Here is a 16,465-nt window from a genome sequence, read left to right on the forward strand (position 1 = left end):
CAATGTCACTTAGTGTTAACAGTATGGTAACATTCCCAACATCATTTTAAAGGAAAGAAATATATGTTTCTATTTGTGATATTATCTGCTTACTTTTAAATAAAAGACCACAAATATATAAAAGTAAAATAAATCAGTTTCTTTTACTTGATGCTCCCTACTGATCACCTCAGAAATTCTAGAAGAAATCCTCAAACGTTGGCCTATTGTATAATCTTTTTACAAAGCAATGTTTGCTTTAACCAGCAATCTTGTGTTTTTGATTCAGTAGATGTGGAGTGGGAACATTTATTTATTTATTTATGTATTGGTAGTCATGGGACTTGAACTCTGGGCCTGGGCGCTGTCCCTCAGCTCTTCAGCTCAAGGTGAGCACTCTACCACTTGAGACACACAGCACCACTTCCGTTTTTCTGGTGGTTTATTGCAGATAAGAGTCTCACGGACTTTCCTGCCTGGGCTGAGTTTGAACCATGATCCTCAGATCTCAGCCTGCTGAGTAGCTAGGATTACAGGCATGATCCACCAGTGCCTGTCTATTCATTTATTTTTATGCCCATCCTGAGGTTGAACACAGGGTCCAGATGCTGTCCCTGAGCTTCTCTTACTCAAAGCTGACACTCTACCCCTTGAGCAACAAGTGATAGCTTTTTTTAAAAGTAGTTTATTGGACATAAGAGTCTCCTGGACTTTCTTGTCCAGAGATGACTTCAAACTGCAGTCCTCAGATCTTCTGAATAGATAGGATTACAGACGTGAACCAACAGCACCCAGCAGTATTTCTTGGCACCAGTTTGAAATGTGGGATGTGGTAGAGTTCATAGTGATGCTAAGTTCCTATTTCTGTCCCCTAACAGCTCCGCCCACCCTTCCAGTAAATTTTGTATGAAACCAAGATGCCTCCCAAATGACAGTTAGGGAAATAAATTGATTAGCCTATAAGGACTAAGCTCTGATTGAAGGCTTTCTCAGCCAACTCTAATCAAAGAAAGTCCCAAGGACAAGGACAAAATGGAGAGGATTTCAACCTCACATCTTACAATGATATTTCTCCATTTCAACATATAGGTCAGAGGCTGGAATAAAGGGGAGGCTGAGAGATACTCTGAATCACTTCTCTCCTAAGATTATCAACATCAATTAGTTTTCTGGGTTTTGACAGTATCATTCCCACTAGTCTATAAATAGGTATTTGACTCCCATAATTTGGCTTTAGTGTACTGGCAACAGCTTTCACTCAGCCTGAGAGGTGTTAACTAAAACTTTTATTTAAATGTTATCAGAATAATGTTTTAGATTTGGCTGTAATTTTTTTGAAAGAGTAAATACATCTCTCAACACTGTGCCATAATGACAGATTACTGTACAGTATATTTCTTTGTGTCCTTAGCAATACCAAGGTTGATATTTAATCTTAAATTGGATTGTATCCTGGGCCTTCAAAGTTTCCTCCATGCCTACAAAGGCAGGTATAATCAGGGAACTGTATTTTTAGTCATGATACTTGGTTTCAAATATTTTTCATAACTCTGTGTCTGTAGTATCTCAGAGTTGATTTCTTTCCTATAAAATAAGAATGCATTTCCTTCATGCAACTGAGAGTGTCAACATTTTCCTAAGGGAAAACATTTTGTAGCAAATAAAAAGGAGTTAAAATGTAAACAGCCATTGTCATTCTAAAACATTGAAAATGACACTTGTTTGGCGGCAAAGGTCTGAGACAAACAAGTCCAAGTCTGTCTTTCTCCTCTCCACTTAGGCCTCACTATGCTCTAGGATCAACTCCAAAATGCCTTTGAGTTTGAGCATTGCTCCAGAATGTTCCTGTCCAAATCTAAATGCTAATGGTGAATAGCTCGAATACTTCCCTTGCAGTAAATTAGTTCCCAGTGCAAGATCTGTCTCTGCTGATCAACTTGGAAAGCCTTAGTAGGGCCCGAATCTGGCAGACACTGACAGACGATGTGCAAGATATACAGTCACAATCTTAAAGGCTTAAAAAAAAATGATAGGGCCATATTTTTGTGAAATATGGTAGCCTCTGGAGGTAAGATACTGTGTTTGGACCTTAACAACCTAGAAGGATGGGCAGTAATGAGGCTGTGAGGGCTGGTACAGTGGGCATATTGTGGTCTTTCCTTGCCTGCATTGACAGAGGTTGTCTGACATTTTTCTTAATCACGCCTCCTGTTTGTAGATTTCTCCCGATTTTCTCCTTTTGTTTTCTTCCTCCTTCCTATCCACTGCTTAGGTTGGAAGCTGTTTGTATAGGGGTTAGTGGACACATGCAGCTGCTCGGGTTACTTGCTGTATGACAGAGCATGACTTATTTAGTTTCTGGATCTCAGCCTCTTCTTGTAAATGGAAATAATCATAGTGCTGGCCTCATAGCTTCCCCAAAGAGTTTTTTTTTAATGTTATAATTGTTAGTTATAATTGCCATTATTATGAGAAAGTGCTTCGTTAGAAGTGAAGTTACCAGAAAACTCATTAGAGCCTTACTTTAGACTTAAAAAAAATTAATAAGCAACTAGTATTAACAGTATGAGAGTTAAATACTATGAAGCTCCATTCAGTGGATTATCTGAATATTAGATTTCTCTTTCTCTTTTGTCCCTCTGCCTCTCCTTCACCCTTTCTCTCTGGCGCTCTCTCTCTATTTTTTAACTTTCTCTTTTCATTATTTTATTTTTCTTGTTTTGTAAAACATTTTCTTGTGGCTACATTTCACAGTTCTTTACTAGCATTTTATCGGGTCCAAAAATTTAAATAAATAATTTGCTTCTTACACCAAAAAACATTTTTTTTAATATTGTATACATTTTGTTGGTAATGAGTAATATCAGACCCATTGAAAAGAAATCAAAACAATTCACATGCACACTCTCTTACACACATTCTCTTGCACGCATTGCCTCATATATATACAACCACATGCACACACATATTCTTAGATACAAATACACACTCTTACATATACACACACATACTCCTTCACATCTCTCTCTCTCTCTCTCTCTCTCTCTCTCACACACACACACACACACACGGGTCTTATGAATTTATGAATGACTTCAGAACTTATGGAGGGCAATTCAGGGGTTCAAGCCTAATTTGTGGTGGTCTTTCACTGTGCCCTATTCTGCCCTTTGCTTTCTTCACACAATGTTCTGTACACAGCCACATTTCTTTGTGATAAACCAAGCCCCAGGCTTCTATTTTCTTTTCTTTCTTTATGGTGGGGGGGGGGGAAGGGGGGGAATCTAAGATCTGGACTCAGATTTGGTACCTGGTGCCTCCACTCATCATCTAGGGCTCTGCCAACTGAGCCATGCCTCCAATCCTCATTTTATTGAGAGGCAGTGAGTACCCTTTAGTCATGTTTCTAGAAATGCCTTGCAATTCGATAGCTCAAGGTGTGATACTCTTGATTAGATGCTGTAATGTCACACAGTTGAGGAAAATGCCCATTACTGTTAACATCATAGTGAACTTTTTGGTTACACTTGTAAGTCACTGCTATTGGCCTAGAATTACTGTTTTCCCCATGTTAACTTTTTTCCTTCAGGTACCATGAAAGGTACATCACACACATTTTACATATAAGGTGATGTATTCTCATGCATCACTGTTTAATCAATATATTTTCTGGTTGCATTTAGATTATGGTATATATTGAGGTCACTGCTTTTTATGCTACTAGTTCGCAAGTTCTGACTAGGTTAGCTCTTCTCCATGTAGTGGTGTAACCCAATGTCAGAGCGCTTTATCATAGCAGAGGAAGCCTTCACCCTCCACAATGCACAGGGCTTGAGAACAGCTATCATCATCATCATCATCATCATCTTCTCTCTCTCTCTCTCTCTCAAATTTTCTGCAATGTACTTCCCTTTGTTTCAAAGGGTGCAGCTTAGTAGCATTGTATCTGACTTACATTCTGTTCTCATGCTAATTTCTTCCAGGTGTCATTCTCTACATTCTGCTGGTGGGGTATCCACCCTTCTGGGATGAAGACCAACACAGACTCTATCAGCAGATCAAGGCTGGAGCTTATGATGTATGTAATAAGCATTCATAGCAGTTCAGATACCGTATTTACAAATTAATTCAGTTTTTGTCTATTGACAAAGAACTGCACTTTTTATTGTCTTCTTAGCCATAATTTTTAAGAGTTTTCCTTATTATTTTTCTTCTGTCCCATTAAAAAAGGGAGATAAACAATAAGAAATAATGCTGGGTATCATAGTGTATGCTTGTAATTCTAACTTCAGGTGGCTATAGCAGGAAAATGGAGAGTTTGTGCCTAGCCCAAGCTGTGTAGCAGGGTCTTGTCTTTTAAAACTTTATATAAACAGCCGGGTGCTGGTGACTCATGCCTCAGGCTGAGATCTGAGGATCATAGTTCAAAGCCAGCCTGGGCAAGAAAGTTTGTGAGACTCTTATTTCCAACAAACCACCAGAAAAATGGAAGTGGTACTGTGGCTCCAGTGGTTGAGCATTTGTCTTGAGCTGAAGAGCTCAGGGACATCACCCAGGTCCAGAGCTCAAGTCCCATGACCAACAAAAATAAAAGCAAAAACAAAACCACTTAGGTCACATGCTGCCTTTGTTTTTATTTTTTTATTGTAAAGATACTGTAGAGAGAGGTTACAGTTACATGAGTAAGGTAATGAGTACATTTCCTATGGAACAGGAACATAATTACCCCCTCCTTTGTTTTTCCCTCTACCATCCCTTCCCTCCTCATCTCCCTAACACCTCCCTCACCCCCCATGGCCCCGGGAAGTTGTAAAGTTCATTTTCAACATAGTACCTTGTATGTCTCATTGTTACTATGGGTCAACCTGTACCCTTGTTTCAGCATTTTGTTATTTCCCTTCTCCTCCCCAATTTAGAATAATGTATATACAAGATGCAAAGCACCAGAATCAAATACAGTGACAACAGGGGTTATACCATGGGGGAAGAACATACAAAAGAAACAAAGAAAAAACATAGTACATTAAAAACAACATCAACAAAGAAAAAATCCTCTTGTGTCCACTACACATAGAGCTCCCCTATGGCCCAGCAATCCCACTTTTGGGCATTTACCCAAATGACCACAAACAAGGCCATACTAAAGCTACCAGTACAACTATATTTATTGCAGCGTAATTCACCATAGCTAAGATGTTGAACCAACCCAATGCCCCTCAGTAGGTGAATGGATCAAGAAAATGTCGTATGTATATGTGTATATATATACATATATATGTATATGTGTACATATATATGTATATATACATATATATATATGTACACGATGGAATTCTATGCCACCATGAGAAAGAATGACACCACCTCATTTGTAGGAAATGGAAAGACTTGGAAAAAATTATATTAAGTAAAGTAAGCCAGACCCAAAGAAACATAGATCCCATGGTTTCCCTTATTTGCAATAACTAATATATTTCTAGCATAATCTTACCAGACAAGTAGAAAAGGTCAAGAGCTAAGTACATATGACCACATAAGATGATGCTACGTGAAATGAACCCACAGATATGGACACAAGAGGTTTTTTCTTTGCCTTTTCTATAAGTACTAAAAGTATACTAACTAAAGTCCACCACATAGTAACAATAATTTTGTATTACATGATTATTAAAAAAGCTGAAACCAGGAAAAGAACTCTACATCCTGTCATTAAGATACAACTAAAATACATTTCTCTTAACTGAGGAAGAACATTATTCCTAGTATGCTAATATTCTAATTACATGCAAAGAAAGTTAAATGATTACCAACACAAAAAATGAAGAGGATAAATAGCTTCATTAAATGAAGGTTAACATAAGATGGAAATTCTGAGATTTGGTTACTGAAATTGGTAACTTTTCTTCAGGTTCTAATCTGAAGTCCTGCTGATGCTTTTGTAGTGTCAGATTTCTTCTTACTGTGGCCTTGTAAGCAGCCACAATTAATCCATCATTTTTGGTCTAGGAATTAAAGCTGTTTTCTTACCTCTGCTATTACTGCTCATGACTTCTGAAAGGTCATAATTTTCACATGGCAAACACTGACAAAGTGGTAGGATGGCATTGACGCATGGTTCAGAGTGACTGCTTTTGCTGGGATTGCAAATCATTATGCAAGTAGATTTCATATATGCTCAGTTTCAGATCAAAGGAATAATATTTGGGAAGAACAGAAGATTCTTGTTAACTTTTCTAAATTTTAAAATGCATTGACTATGTATAAAATGAAATTTAGGCTATAAATATATATAGGTTTCTTTTTCATTTCTCTTTAAAACTGTATGTAGTTTTTTTTTCCTGTATATAGTTTTATACCATAGCGGCTATATATTTGTCTAGACAAATCTATCCAGATATTTATCTATTTTCTCTAGAGATAAATTTATTTGTCTACATCTAGATCAGTTAGTTGATCTAGATACACTCCTCTATTTTAAATGTAATAATTTAATTTATACAATTGATTACTTGCAGAAATGATGAATATATTTGGCTCTTCCCTGTTTGGCTGAGTGTATCTTTTCAAAAAGAAAAAAAAAAACCTCTTTACAAATTTATATCTTTGAAGTTTCCATCACCAGAATGGGACACGGTGACTCCTGAAGCTAAAGACCTCATTAACAAAATGCTTACCATCAACCCTGCCAAACGGATCACAGCTTCTGAGGCACTGAAGCATCCATGGATCTGTGTAAGTACCAGCCCAACAACCTGGAACCGAAGGAACCTCTTGTCTGTTTTTTCAATGGATTTAAAATAATATTACTGAAAAAAGATGCACCTAAAAAGGTGTGCATTTTTCATCCAAGAGATTGAACAAAATGAATTTCATGAGAGCAAAACAACCACATCATTTCCAGTTAAGAACGGCTGATTTGTGCAAATAACTAAGGAAAACTTGTCCCAGGACACAAGGAATGAGTATGCATTATACCAATGATTGACAAGACTCACTGAGGTTAAGAAAATAACAAGTTTTTATTGCAATCCAAAAAAGAGAAAAATCAGACTAAGTTCAATTATGCATTATTTAGCAGCTTCAGACACATGCCTGAATTTTAAAATCTTGGATTAAAGGTTTAGTTGCATAAAAGGACAGCTAGAGATGTCTGAATATACTAAGAAGCACTAAGAAATAACAGTGGAAACTTAGGGGGAATCTAAAACCTGCAGTAAGTTTCTGAGGGTAAATGTCACATGTCAGAACAATACAGTACCAAGTAAATGAAAGGCAGTGCCATAAAAATGTGCTAAAATACATATTGACACAGATAAATTAAGAAACTAGTGAAATTATTTTACACTTTCAGTATGTAAATATTTCAGCTTAGTCACGAATAGCTTTGACAAAGTCATTCTTTTCATTTTAGGTAATTTTGTTCAATGGCTATTTACGACTCAGATCATTGGATCATAGGCATGGATGCACTAGCAACAAAGATTTAGTGAAGTTGTGAATGCTATTTATTATGCTCCATGTGCTTTAACTATCCTCCCCTTTCTTCTCTCCATACAGCAACGTTCTACTGTTGCTTCCATGATGCACAGACAGGAGACTGTAGACTGCTTGAAGAAATTTAATGCAAGACGAAAACTAAAGGTAAGGAATTATACACTGTTGTGAGGAGGGGACAAGTGTACTTCTAATGGAGAAAAAATAACTTTCAGCAAGAACTTTTCACATGTAACATGTTGACATTCATATTCTTTTCCTGGGCTCTGGGGATATGAATATTCCCTCAGAATCAATTGTAGGATGATTTGATGTGTGCTGTGACTGCTTCCTTCAAGTGGAAAACAGCTAGGCAAGTTGATCATCTAAAGCTGGTCCCAGAATCCTGGGAGCCACAGGACTTCCAGGAAACTAAAGGAAAAACCAAAACCAAAAATCAAACAATCAAAATTCCCTTAACTGAAAAATACAACTGGAAGATTGGTTATCCTAAAACCAAAAATCAAACAATCAAAATTCCCTTAATTGAAAAATACAACTGGAAGATTGGTTATCCAAGACTCTATGTTTGTTAGGTCAGAGATGTGCAGGGGCAGCATTGACTTTTGTCTTATTTCTATCATAGGGTGCCATCTTGACAACCATGCTGGCTACAAGGAATTTTTCAGGTACATGCATTAAGAACTATAATCCTTTGCCTCCCTCCCACCCTCTCTCTCTCTCTCCCTTTTCCTTTTCTATCCCTCCCTCTATCCTTCCCTACCCTCCCCGCTTCTCATTTCCAGAAATCAGAATATCTCAGTGGTGTTTTCTTTTAGCCAGATATTCTTGGGCTCTCAGTTTAGTCATGCTTACTTGTTCTGATTCAAAAAAGAAACCTTTCTTCCCAAAGGATTGTTACCTGTGAACGTTTGTGTGCCCAGTAGTATGGTTCCTTACTTTTACTAATAATATTTCAATTTCTTTTCATTGGGAGCCATCCCTTGATTTGCATGATTTCATAGTGGTGGAAGTCACTGAAATCTGGTTTGGAATTCAAATCTTGATTTCTCATACCTTTAACTGACCTTGATTCAGCCTTGGACCATGACATTTGACTTTGGGAACAATGGGGGAGAATAATGGAAATGGCACAATAAAGTGCAACTTAATCAATCAAGATGCATTCATTGACATGTTGAAACCCCTTTGTTCAGCTAGTTACACACACACACACACACACACACACACACACACACACATATTACTTTTTTTATTTTTTTGTCCGTCGTGGGGCTTGAACTCTGGGCCTGGGTGCTGTCCCTCAGCTCTTCAGCTCAAGACTAGAGCTCTACTACTTGAGCCGCAGCACCAGTTTCCAGTTTCCTGGTGGTTTATTGGAGATAAGAATCTCACGGAGTTTCCTGCCCGGGCTGGCTTTGAACCACAATCCTCAGACCTCAGCCTCCTGAATAGCTAGGATTACAGGCGTGAGCCACCGATTCCCGGCAATATTTTTTTTAAAGAAATCAAAGTATCTACTAATTAGGAAAACTTGGCTGTTCAGAAATAGCAAATGTGAGCCCTACATTCCCTCCACACTTATGGCTGCCATCATACTGTCTGCCACAGAGCATCATGGGACTGTGGTCCTCACAGGAGCAGCTCTGTCCAATAGTCAGTACTAATAATGAATAGAACTGTCCAGTGTTGGAGCACGCAAGTGGTAGAGATGTGTATCCACTCAAGAGTTCAATGTGTAGAATTTGTGATGTATTAATTGATCATTTCATGAGGTACTAACTATGAATAAGGTTTCTCACTCTCACTGGGAATTCTAATAAGTAAACGCTTTTTAAAAAAGAATACAGTTACTAGCCAATCTGGTTTTCTTTGACCTAAATTCTTTCAAAAGTACAATAATATTCTGACACACAAGGCTAATCACAATTGTTTCAAGATATCTAACCAAAGATATCAACTCAAGAACTTACAGAGAACAGAACATGGGGTACCATAAGGATAATACATGTTCTTGAAAATAATTCTATGGTTAGTAATACTCATTATTATGTTAATAATTAAAATAATAATAATGTTTGTTAAATATGGGCGACCTGAAACCCCTTTGTTAGATTATCTCAAAGCATATGGTTTCCAAAAAAAAACAAAGTTTGAGCAATACTAATCAGTCATGTGAAAGTGGAGGAACTGGAGCTGTACTAGGTAAGCTTATAATTTAGACATTTCAGTTTAGTACAGTTGTCAGAAGTTAGTGCTAACTATACTACCATTTCAGTTAGCACACTGTCTATGTATTAGAGACTTGCAGTGCCAGCTGTTTCTTTCATTATTTTTATTTTACCTGGCATGGATGTTACTGTGTTATCATTATCAGGTGGGAAAATTTTACTGTATTATTATTATTAGGTGTAACAAGTAGCCGAACCCTTTCCCTTCACCTAGAGAATTGGAAGCCAAAGGCTGTTGAACAACTACAACACAAATAGTAATGCACCAAAACAATACTACACATTGAAAGACTGTTGTCAGTTATAGAGTTTGTCCGATTTGTTTGGTGTCGTAAATTTGTTGCCTCTTGTCAAGTTGCCTGTTTTATAAACATTTCATTGATGTGATTGACATTTATATGGGTGAATTTAATACCATCTCATTAAGTATTGATTAATATAGGTTAAAGAAGTATTGCACTGTGATCCCTTAATTAGTAAGTCACCAAAAGGTAGAATGAATTATACAGTATATACTGTTACTAGCAAACTTACATTTTTTAAAAATCTCCAGAAGTAAAAATGTGTATTTTATTGAAATGTTAAATATACTCTTGGGCATGAATTGGGCCTTTATTAAGTAATGTTCTCATCCACTTATAGAAGCCTTTTTTTAGTTTCCTCTCCATCATCTTATAAACCAAAAACTCATGACTAATAAGTGGATTTTATACTGTTTCTGAATGTTATCATAGCATGAAAACAAACTTCTGATATCCATCACTAAAAACAAAAAAATCAGCTGAATAACACTGGACTCATATAATTTAGTTACATCTTATACTGATGTTGCATTTTAATTTTGAGTATTTCATTCATTCTGTTTCATTGCCAAACATGCTCTTTGATCTGTCCATAAGTATATGGTGATAAAGCTCTTTTTTATTTTCTTTCTTTTCTCTCTGTATGTGGAATGTATTTCTTGTGAGGTAAGGTGATAGAAAGCACAAGGCACATTTCTGCACCTCCCAGGCCAAATCGCTGCTTACCCTGAATCATTGTCTTTATGCTTGCCATTGCAATTCCAATTATTCTGAGTTTGCTTTCTAACCTACTAACTGCCACGGGATTTCTTAAACATTGTATTTGAGCTCCAGGAAAACAAGATGTAAAGTTAAGGCAACTATTTCTTAGCAATCTCAATTGATAGTAAATTAATAGCTTTGCTGCTAATAACTTTAGATAAAATTTTAAATTATTCCAGATCTAATGACTCAAGTCAAGGAAATATCAGGAAATGACATGCTCATGCTGTTTTATTATAGCTATGTATTTCCATTTCAGATGCCAAATTCCATTTTGACATGCTTAAATAGTTATACATAATTAACATTAAGTGGAAATGTGTACTTCGTTCTTCACATGTGTAAATGCTCTACAGTTGTATACAAATTGTTGTTGACAGTTACATTATCAGTTAATGGGTGTATCTATGTACCTGTTATCAGGACATTTTGGAAAAGATGACCTCACCTTTTACTATATTCAAGAAGTTCAATTATAATAGCAATAATGAAGGCTTCCTCTAAGAAAAATGAAGTCTGGTAGATGACCACATATTCTAGAATTTTCTTCTATCTTGTTTCAAACTTTATAGCTTTTCATTTTTCATTTTAAAATGGTATTGTTTGGGAAGCCTTTGTATTCTGATTTTGAAATGTCAAAGAATACGTGTCATTTTTAAAAATCATATGCTTAGCATTTAAAAAAAATTCGCTCCAGGTCATTTTAGATAGTTGTTAAAATTTTCTAAAGCTGAAAATGATCTGATTTCAAAAATCCCAGGATGTTTGGCCTGAGCAAATTTTTACAAATGAGTTTACGTCTCTGGCAAGAAGGGCTTCAGTGGCAGAACTGACTTGAGTGCCATACTTGTGGTGTGAATGGGCACATGATACAAGCTGTCCGCTGATGTCTAAAGACTGATTACCAACTTACTGGATTGCAAAAGCATAGTCCAGTTAAAGTTCCAGTATCCTTTTCGCAACCTCCAGTAAAACAAAGTCCAGTAACACAACTTGGCAACGTATGCAATTTCATGTAATCACCTACAGAAGAATTGAGTTTGGAATCTGTGGTGGTAAAATCCAGAAAAGTGATACTGTATCTCAATGTCTGTAAGCTCGCGCTCATCAATGTAACCTTGACTTGGCATTTGTTGACCATAACCCAATAGACGTGGCAGGAGATAATGTCTTAGCAGCAACCTAACTTTGGGTCTGTCTGAGTATCTCATTAAATTGGTTTTATTCTCATTTTACAGCAGCCAAGAGTTTGTTGAAAAAACCAGATGGAGTGAAGGTAAGTTACATGGATGCTCTTGAAGCATTTTTTTTCTTAATTTTAGATGTTGGACAATTTTATATTATTGAAATATAAGTCTCAGGTTTTGACACCTTGTATTTTTTTAAGGATGAAGCCTGAAATATCAAATAATTTAATGGTTTAATAAAAAGTTTTATCTTTCTATTTTATTATATATTAAGTGATAATGAAAATTATACTATTATATAGAGTTCCTATAGAAACTAATTCTAAATCCTCTCTGCAGAAACCATATTCTTTTCCAAGTAATTTTAATGTATCCTTAAATGTCACCAAAAACTAGGTAATATCTTTTAGACAGTCTGGAAAATTGGATGTCCTATGACCAAATTTCTCTGCTTGAGAAGTTTTTTTTTGAAGATCTTAACTGTTCTTGTGTTTCTGTTATAAGGTTTGCAGATGTATTCCAGGTACAGAGTGTGAACAAATGATAGAAACCCCTCCAAGAAAGATGGCACAATATTTTGACTTTCTTGGATTTCTAGTCATAGTAATACCATTATTTGCTATAGGTTATATTTTATTTCAAGGGAATGTATGTTTTAGTAAAAAAAATGTAACCTTAATATCTGCATAATCGTATTTGTTATCTTTCCACAGTCTCACCTAAATGTTTTAATTTTTTAACCCTTTTCTTTCTCTTCCAATAGCAGATTGTACACATTCCTCATCCATGCTTCAGCATTGTTGGAAACTAATTCATGGTCTAATATTTTAATATGTGAACTTGACCCAAAGCAAAGCGGTCAGTTCATATAGAAAACTCTGACATGGCAAATCATTTGTCCCTCCTGTGTTCATGCCTAGCCATTTCTTCACCTCTTGTGTGTGCAACTGGGAATTTCCAGAGCCATGGGGACCATTCACTTATGATTCCTGTTAGGATGGTATTTCCCTTTGCCAGTACCTTTCCTTAACCTGTTATTGTACCTTCCACTTTCTTCATTCAGTTTAGATTGCAGTCATTTAGATTTCAATAATGATAGTCAATGTGCATATTATTCCCAGCACTTACATTGGTGAAAATGTAATACTTTGAAGTTATCCAACTGTTTTCCCGTGGGATTTTCTATATCACTCAGTAACGGAAAGCTCAGGTTTCCTAGGAAATACTCATTTTCACTACTATCCTTTAACAGAATTGAATCTTTTTTGAATTTTTTTCTCTCCTAGCTTTTTTCTCTCATTGGACAAAAATACTCTGTATTCCATATATTGGTACTTTAAATTCAACCGGTCATATATTTTTTTTTCTTTTCCTTTCTCTTTGACTGGTCAATTCAGAAAAGGAAGTCCAGTTCGAGTGTTCAGATGATGGTGAGGATCTCTCTCTCTCTGCCAGATTTCTCTTCCTGAAAAAAAAAAATCACATTTAAGAATAAAACAGTCTTATTTACCTAATTTAGTGAGAATGGAGAAAGTAGCATCATTCCTAGTCAGTATTATTCAACTAGCCAAACATAGAATCCCACCTTGACATGATATTGAGGTTTTATTGTTCCCTTCTGCAATTAATTTTTTTTAGATGTAAGAAGCTAATCCCTTATCCACAGGCTATTAATGGGTTTATCTTCTATAAGGACACAATTCAGATTTTTATCCTCAAAACTAAAGAGATCATGCCAATTATGTGGTGTTTACTCAAAAGTGAAGAAATACTATAGGATTATCTTAAAACAATCATGCCTACTAAAATAGAAGAGTTTTTTTTGTTCAAATAGACTGTGATATATTAACCTTGAAGTTTGTAAAATATGTGAAAGCAATCTTACAGTAGATCCATTCTAGCTAAACACTGTAGAGGAAGTATGAATTAACCTCGACATTTATGAACTTCAATACTTCATATTTTGTCCTTGCCTTGTAAGAGCAATTCAGTACATCATTTAAATATCTGAGTCTACTCCGATGTTTCTGAAGAGCAAAACAAAAAACTCTCTTTCCATAATGTAAAAATAACTGCATTCATTTATACATATAAAAGACATAGTTATGGTTAAACCATTAAACCATTACTTGACATTTGACTCTTTGAAAGGAGGTTCTTCTAGCTTTTTAACTTAATTTTCTAATTATTGTTGAAATAATTCATATGATGAATACCTCCAAAGGTTTTCCCACAGTTTTTTAAAAAAAGATTATCAAGCTAAGTTTACATTAACAACAAAAAACATAAAAAAGATTTATGTGCATAGGTAAGCATGATTGAAAGTAGCTGTCATTTAACTCATATTTCCCATATAGGATGATAAAGAATTCTTTACCTGTATAGAATGGGAGAGAAAGAGTCAAGAGAGGGTACTGTGTGTGTGTGTGTGTGTGTGTGTGAGAGAGAGAGAGAGAGAGAGAGAGAGAGAGAGAGAGAAAATAGGGCTAAGTTTACAAAGGTGTACATTTGGAAAGTTTTCACTAAAATAATAAAAAGCAGTTCTTAGCAAGCATACTCTAGAATGAAAGTCATCCACCTCAAAACAGTATTAAAATAAATCAGACTATTTCTCTTTCATTTGCTGATAGAAACTGGAGAGTATATTCAATACACGTGAACTTGAATCACTTGACAAGAAGCCAATTATATTTGTGTCTGCATCCCCTACATTTTTATCACGATTTTATACTAACATATATACATTGTGATCCCTGTATAACAGATTATATGACCTTTTATCGCTGGCTGCTCACAAATTTTGTGTTAAATTCTGTGCACTCTGATTTAAACAAAAAGTTTTTTTTTCTAAAACTATCTGCAAGTATACAATGGTGACTTAATAGTTAATAAAGTTTTAGAATAAAAAAGCTTTCTCTGCATGCCACAGAGCACAGTGTTGCAGCTTATTAAAATAATACTGATTCCAATAACCCTCTAACTAATAATGAACAGAAAAGCAAAACATGACATACTTATATTTATTTTTGGTGCCTTCTATCTTCCTATCAATGGCTATTTCAAAACTACCTATAGGCAGGCTGATGCCTATGTAATCCTAGCTAATCAGAAGTCTGAGATCTGGGGATTGAGGTTTGTAGCCAGCCCAAACAGAAAAAGCACATGAAACTCTTAGCTCCAATTAACTGATAAAACAACTGGAAGTGGAGCTGTGACTCAAGTAGTAAAACATCAGCCCCACGAGACAAAGCAAAGTGCCATCATCCAGGCTTGTAAGCCCCAATACCAGCACAAAAAATAATTAATTAATTGAGGCAAACTTAAAAACCAACCTATAGAAATACATTATATACTTTTCCAAAAAGCCCAAATGATTACTAGCGTAATCACTTGTAAATATTCATTGATTTTATGCAGTATGTGTATAAGTACAGAAGTATATTTCCATTCATCTTAGAATTGTGGGACACATTCTTTTGGAAAATAATATGTGACAAAAATACTGAATGCTGGCTTACATTTGTGTTTGGTAACCTAATATGATGTGTCCTGCATGAGTTTAAAATAATGTTATTACTTTTTTAAGTCTTTTATTCTTTAGTTCCTCAAGTCATTAACAGTTCCAAGTTGCCACTTGTCTACAAAGCGTTTTCTCTGTGAGCCATTACACTATTCATTGGTTCTCAAGTGTCTTTCTCAACATGGTGCCCATGGTGGGAAAGCTGTTTGTCTTCTTTAAAGGCAAATTCAATTGTGTATAACAATGGGGTGAAGGAATGGTAGTACCAAACATACTCTTCTACAGTACTAATAACGCTTGGAGAATAACCATAGTATTTTTGTCTTCAGTATTATGAAAAATGAAGTTCTTTGTCCTGAAGCATACAGTGAAGAATTTCATTTCCCATACATAATTGAAGATAACGTTTCTTAACAGAGACCCAGACTCGCCTTAAAAACAAAACTATTTTGACACATTCTTTCAGAAAATCCAAGTTTTTAATTGGCTATCTAATGAACTAAGTAATGACAGCTCCCCAGAGATAGAGGGTTTATATGTGATTTCAGGTTCAGGAATAAAATAGAAAGGACAAAAAAATGGAATGTGTTTATAACAGTGAACAATTGGAAGCTTGGAAATAAAGTCTTACTTGAGGAGTATGAAATGGCTATAATTACCTCATACTCTAAGTCTTTCTTTGAGCCTCATTGAAGCTCTTCTTTGTCTGTTTGCTTACATAGCACAGGCAAAGCATCCATATGTGTTATTTTATCACCATCCATCACAGGCAGGGTCCTAGCTCGTGTGTGACCTGCGGAGACTAACTGTGATCCTCATTCCCTCAATCATCATTGTGTCTATCATATCCATCTTCAGTGGCTCTTTATTTTCATGTCTATATCTCCATGTAGACATGCTGCATATAGAGACATTGGCTATCAAGGGGCTCAAGGTGTCTCTGTTTCTATTTTCTGCATACCCACAGATAAACAACAAAGCCAACGTGGT

At 35.8% G+C, this 16,465-nt stretch overlaps 1 protein-coding gene across 4 annotated transcripts in view; it reads left to right on the forward strand.

Annotated features, from left to right (window-relative positions):
* Camk2d (calcium/calmodulin dependent protein kinase II delta) overlaps positions 1-16,465 on the forward strand; it is a 254,447-nt gene that overhangs the window by 189,766 nt on the left and 48,216 nt on the right. For all 4 annotated transcript variants that reach the window (XM_042697578.1, XM_042697575.1, XM_042697576.1 and 1 more), the window contains 5 exons: positions 3,963-4,057; positions 6,589-6,711; positions 7,537-7,620; positions 8,099-8,141; positions 12,007-12,044. In XM_042697578.1, the coding sequence (XP_042553512.1) occupies positions 3,963-4,057; positions 6,589-6,711; positions 7,537-7,620; positions 8,099-8,141; positions 12,007-12,044 (383 nt within the window). The remainder of the gene's footprint in view (positions 1-3,962; positions 4,058-6,588; positions 6,712-7,536; positions 7,621-8,098; positions 8,142-12,006; positions 12,045-16,465) is intronic.

Source organism: Dipodomys spectabilis, unplaced genomic scaffold (genome assembly GCF_019054845.1).
Source record: "Dipodomys spectabilis isolate Male_0828 unplaced genomic scaffold, ASM1905484v1 ptg000225l, whole genome shotgun sequence".
Classification (NCBI taxonomy): Eukaryota; Metazoa; Chordata; class Mammalia; order Rodentia; family Heteromyidae; genus Dipodomys; species Dipodomys spectabilis.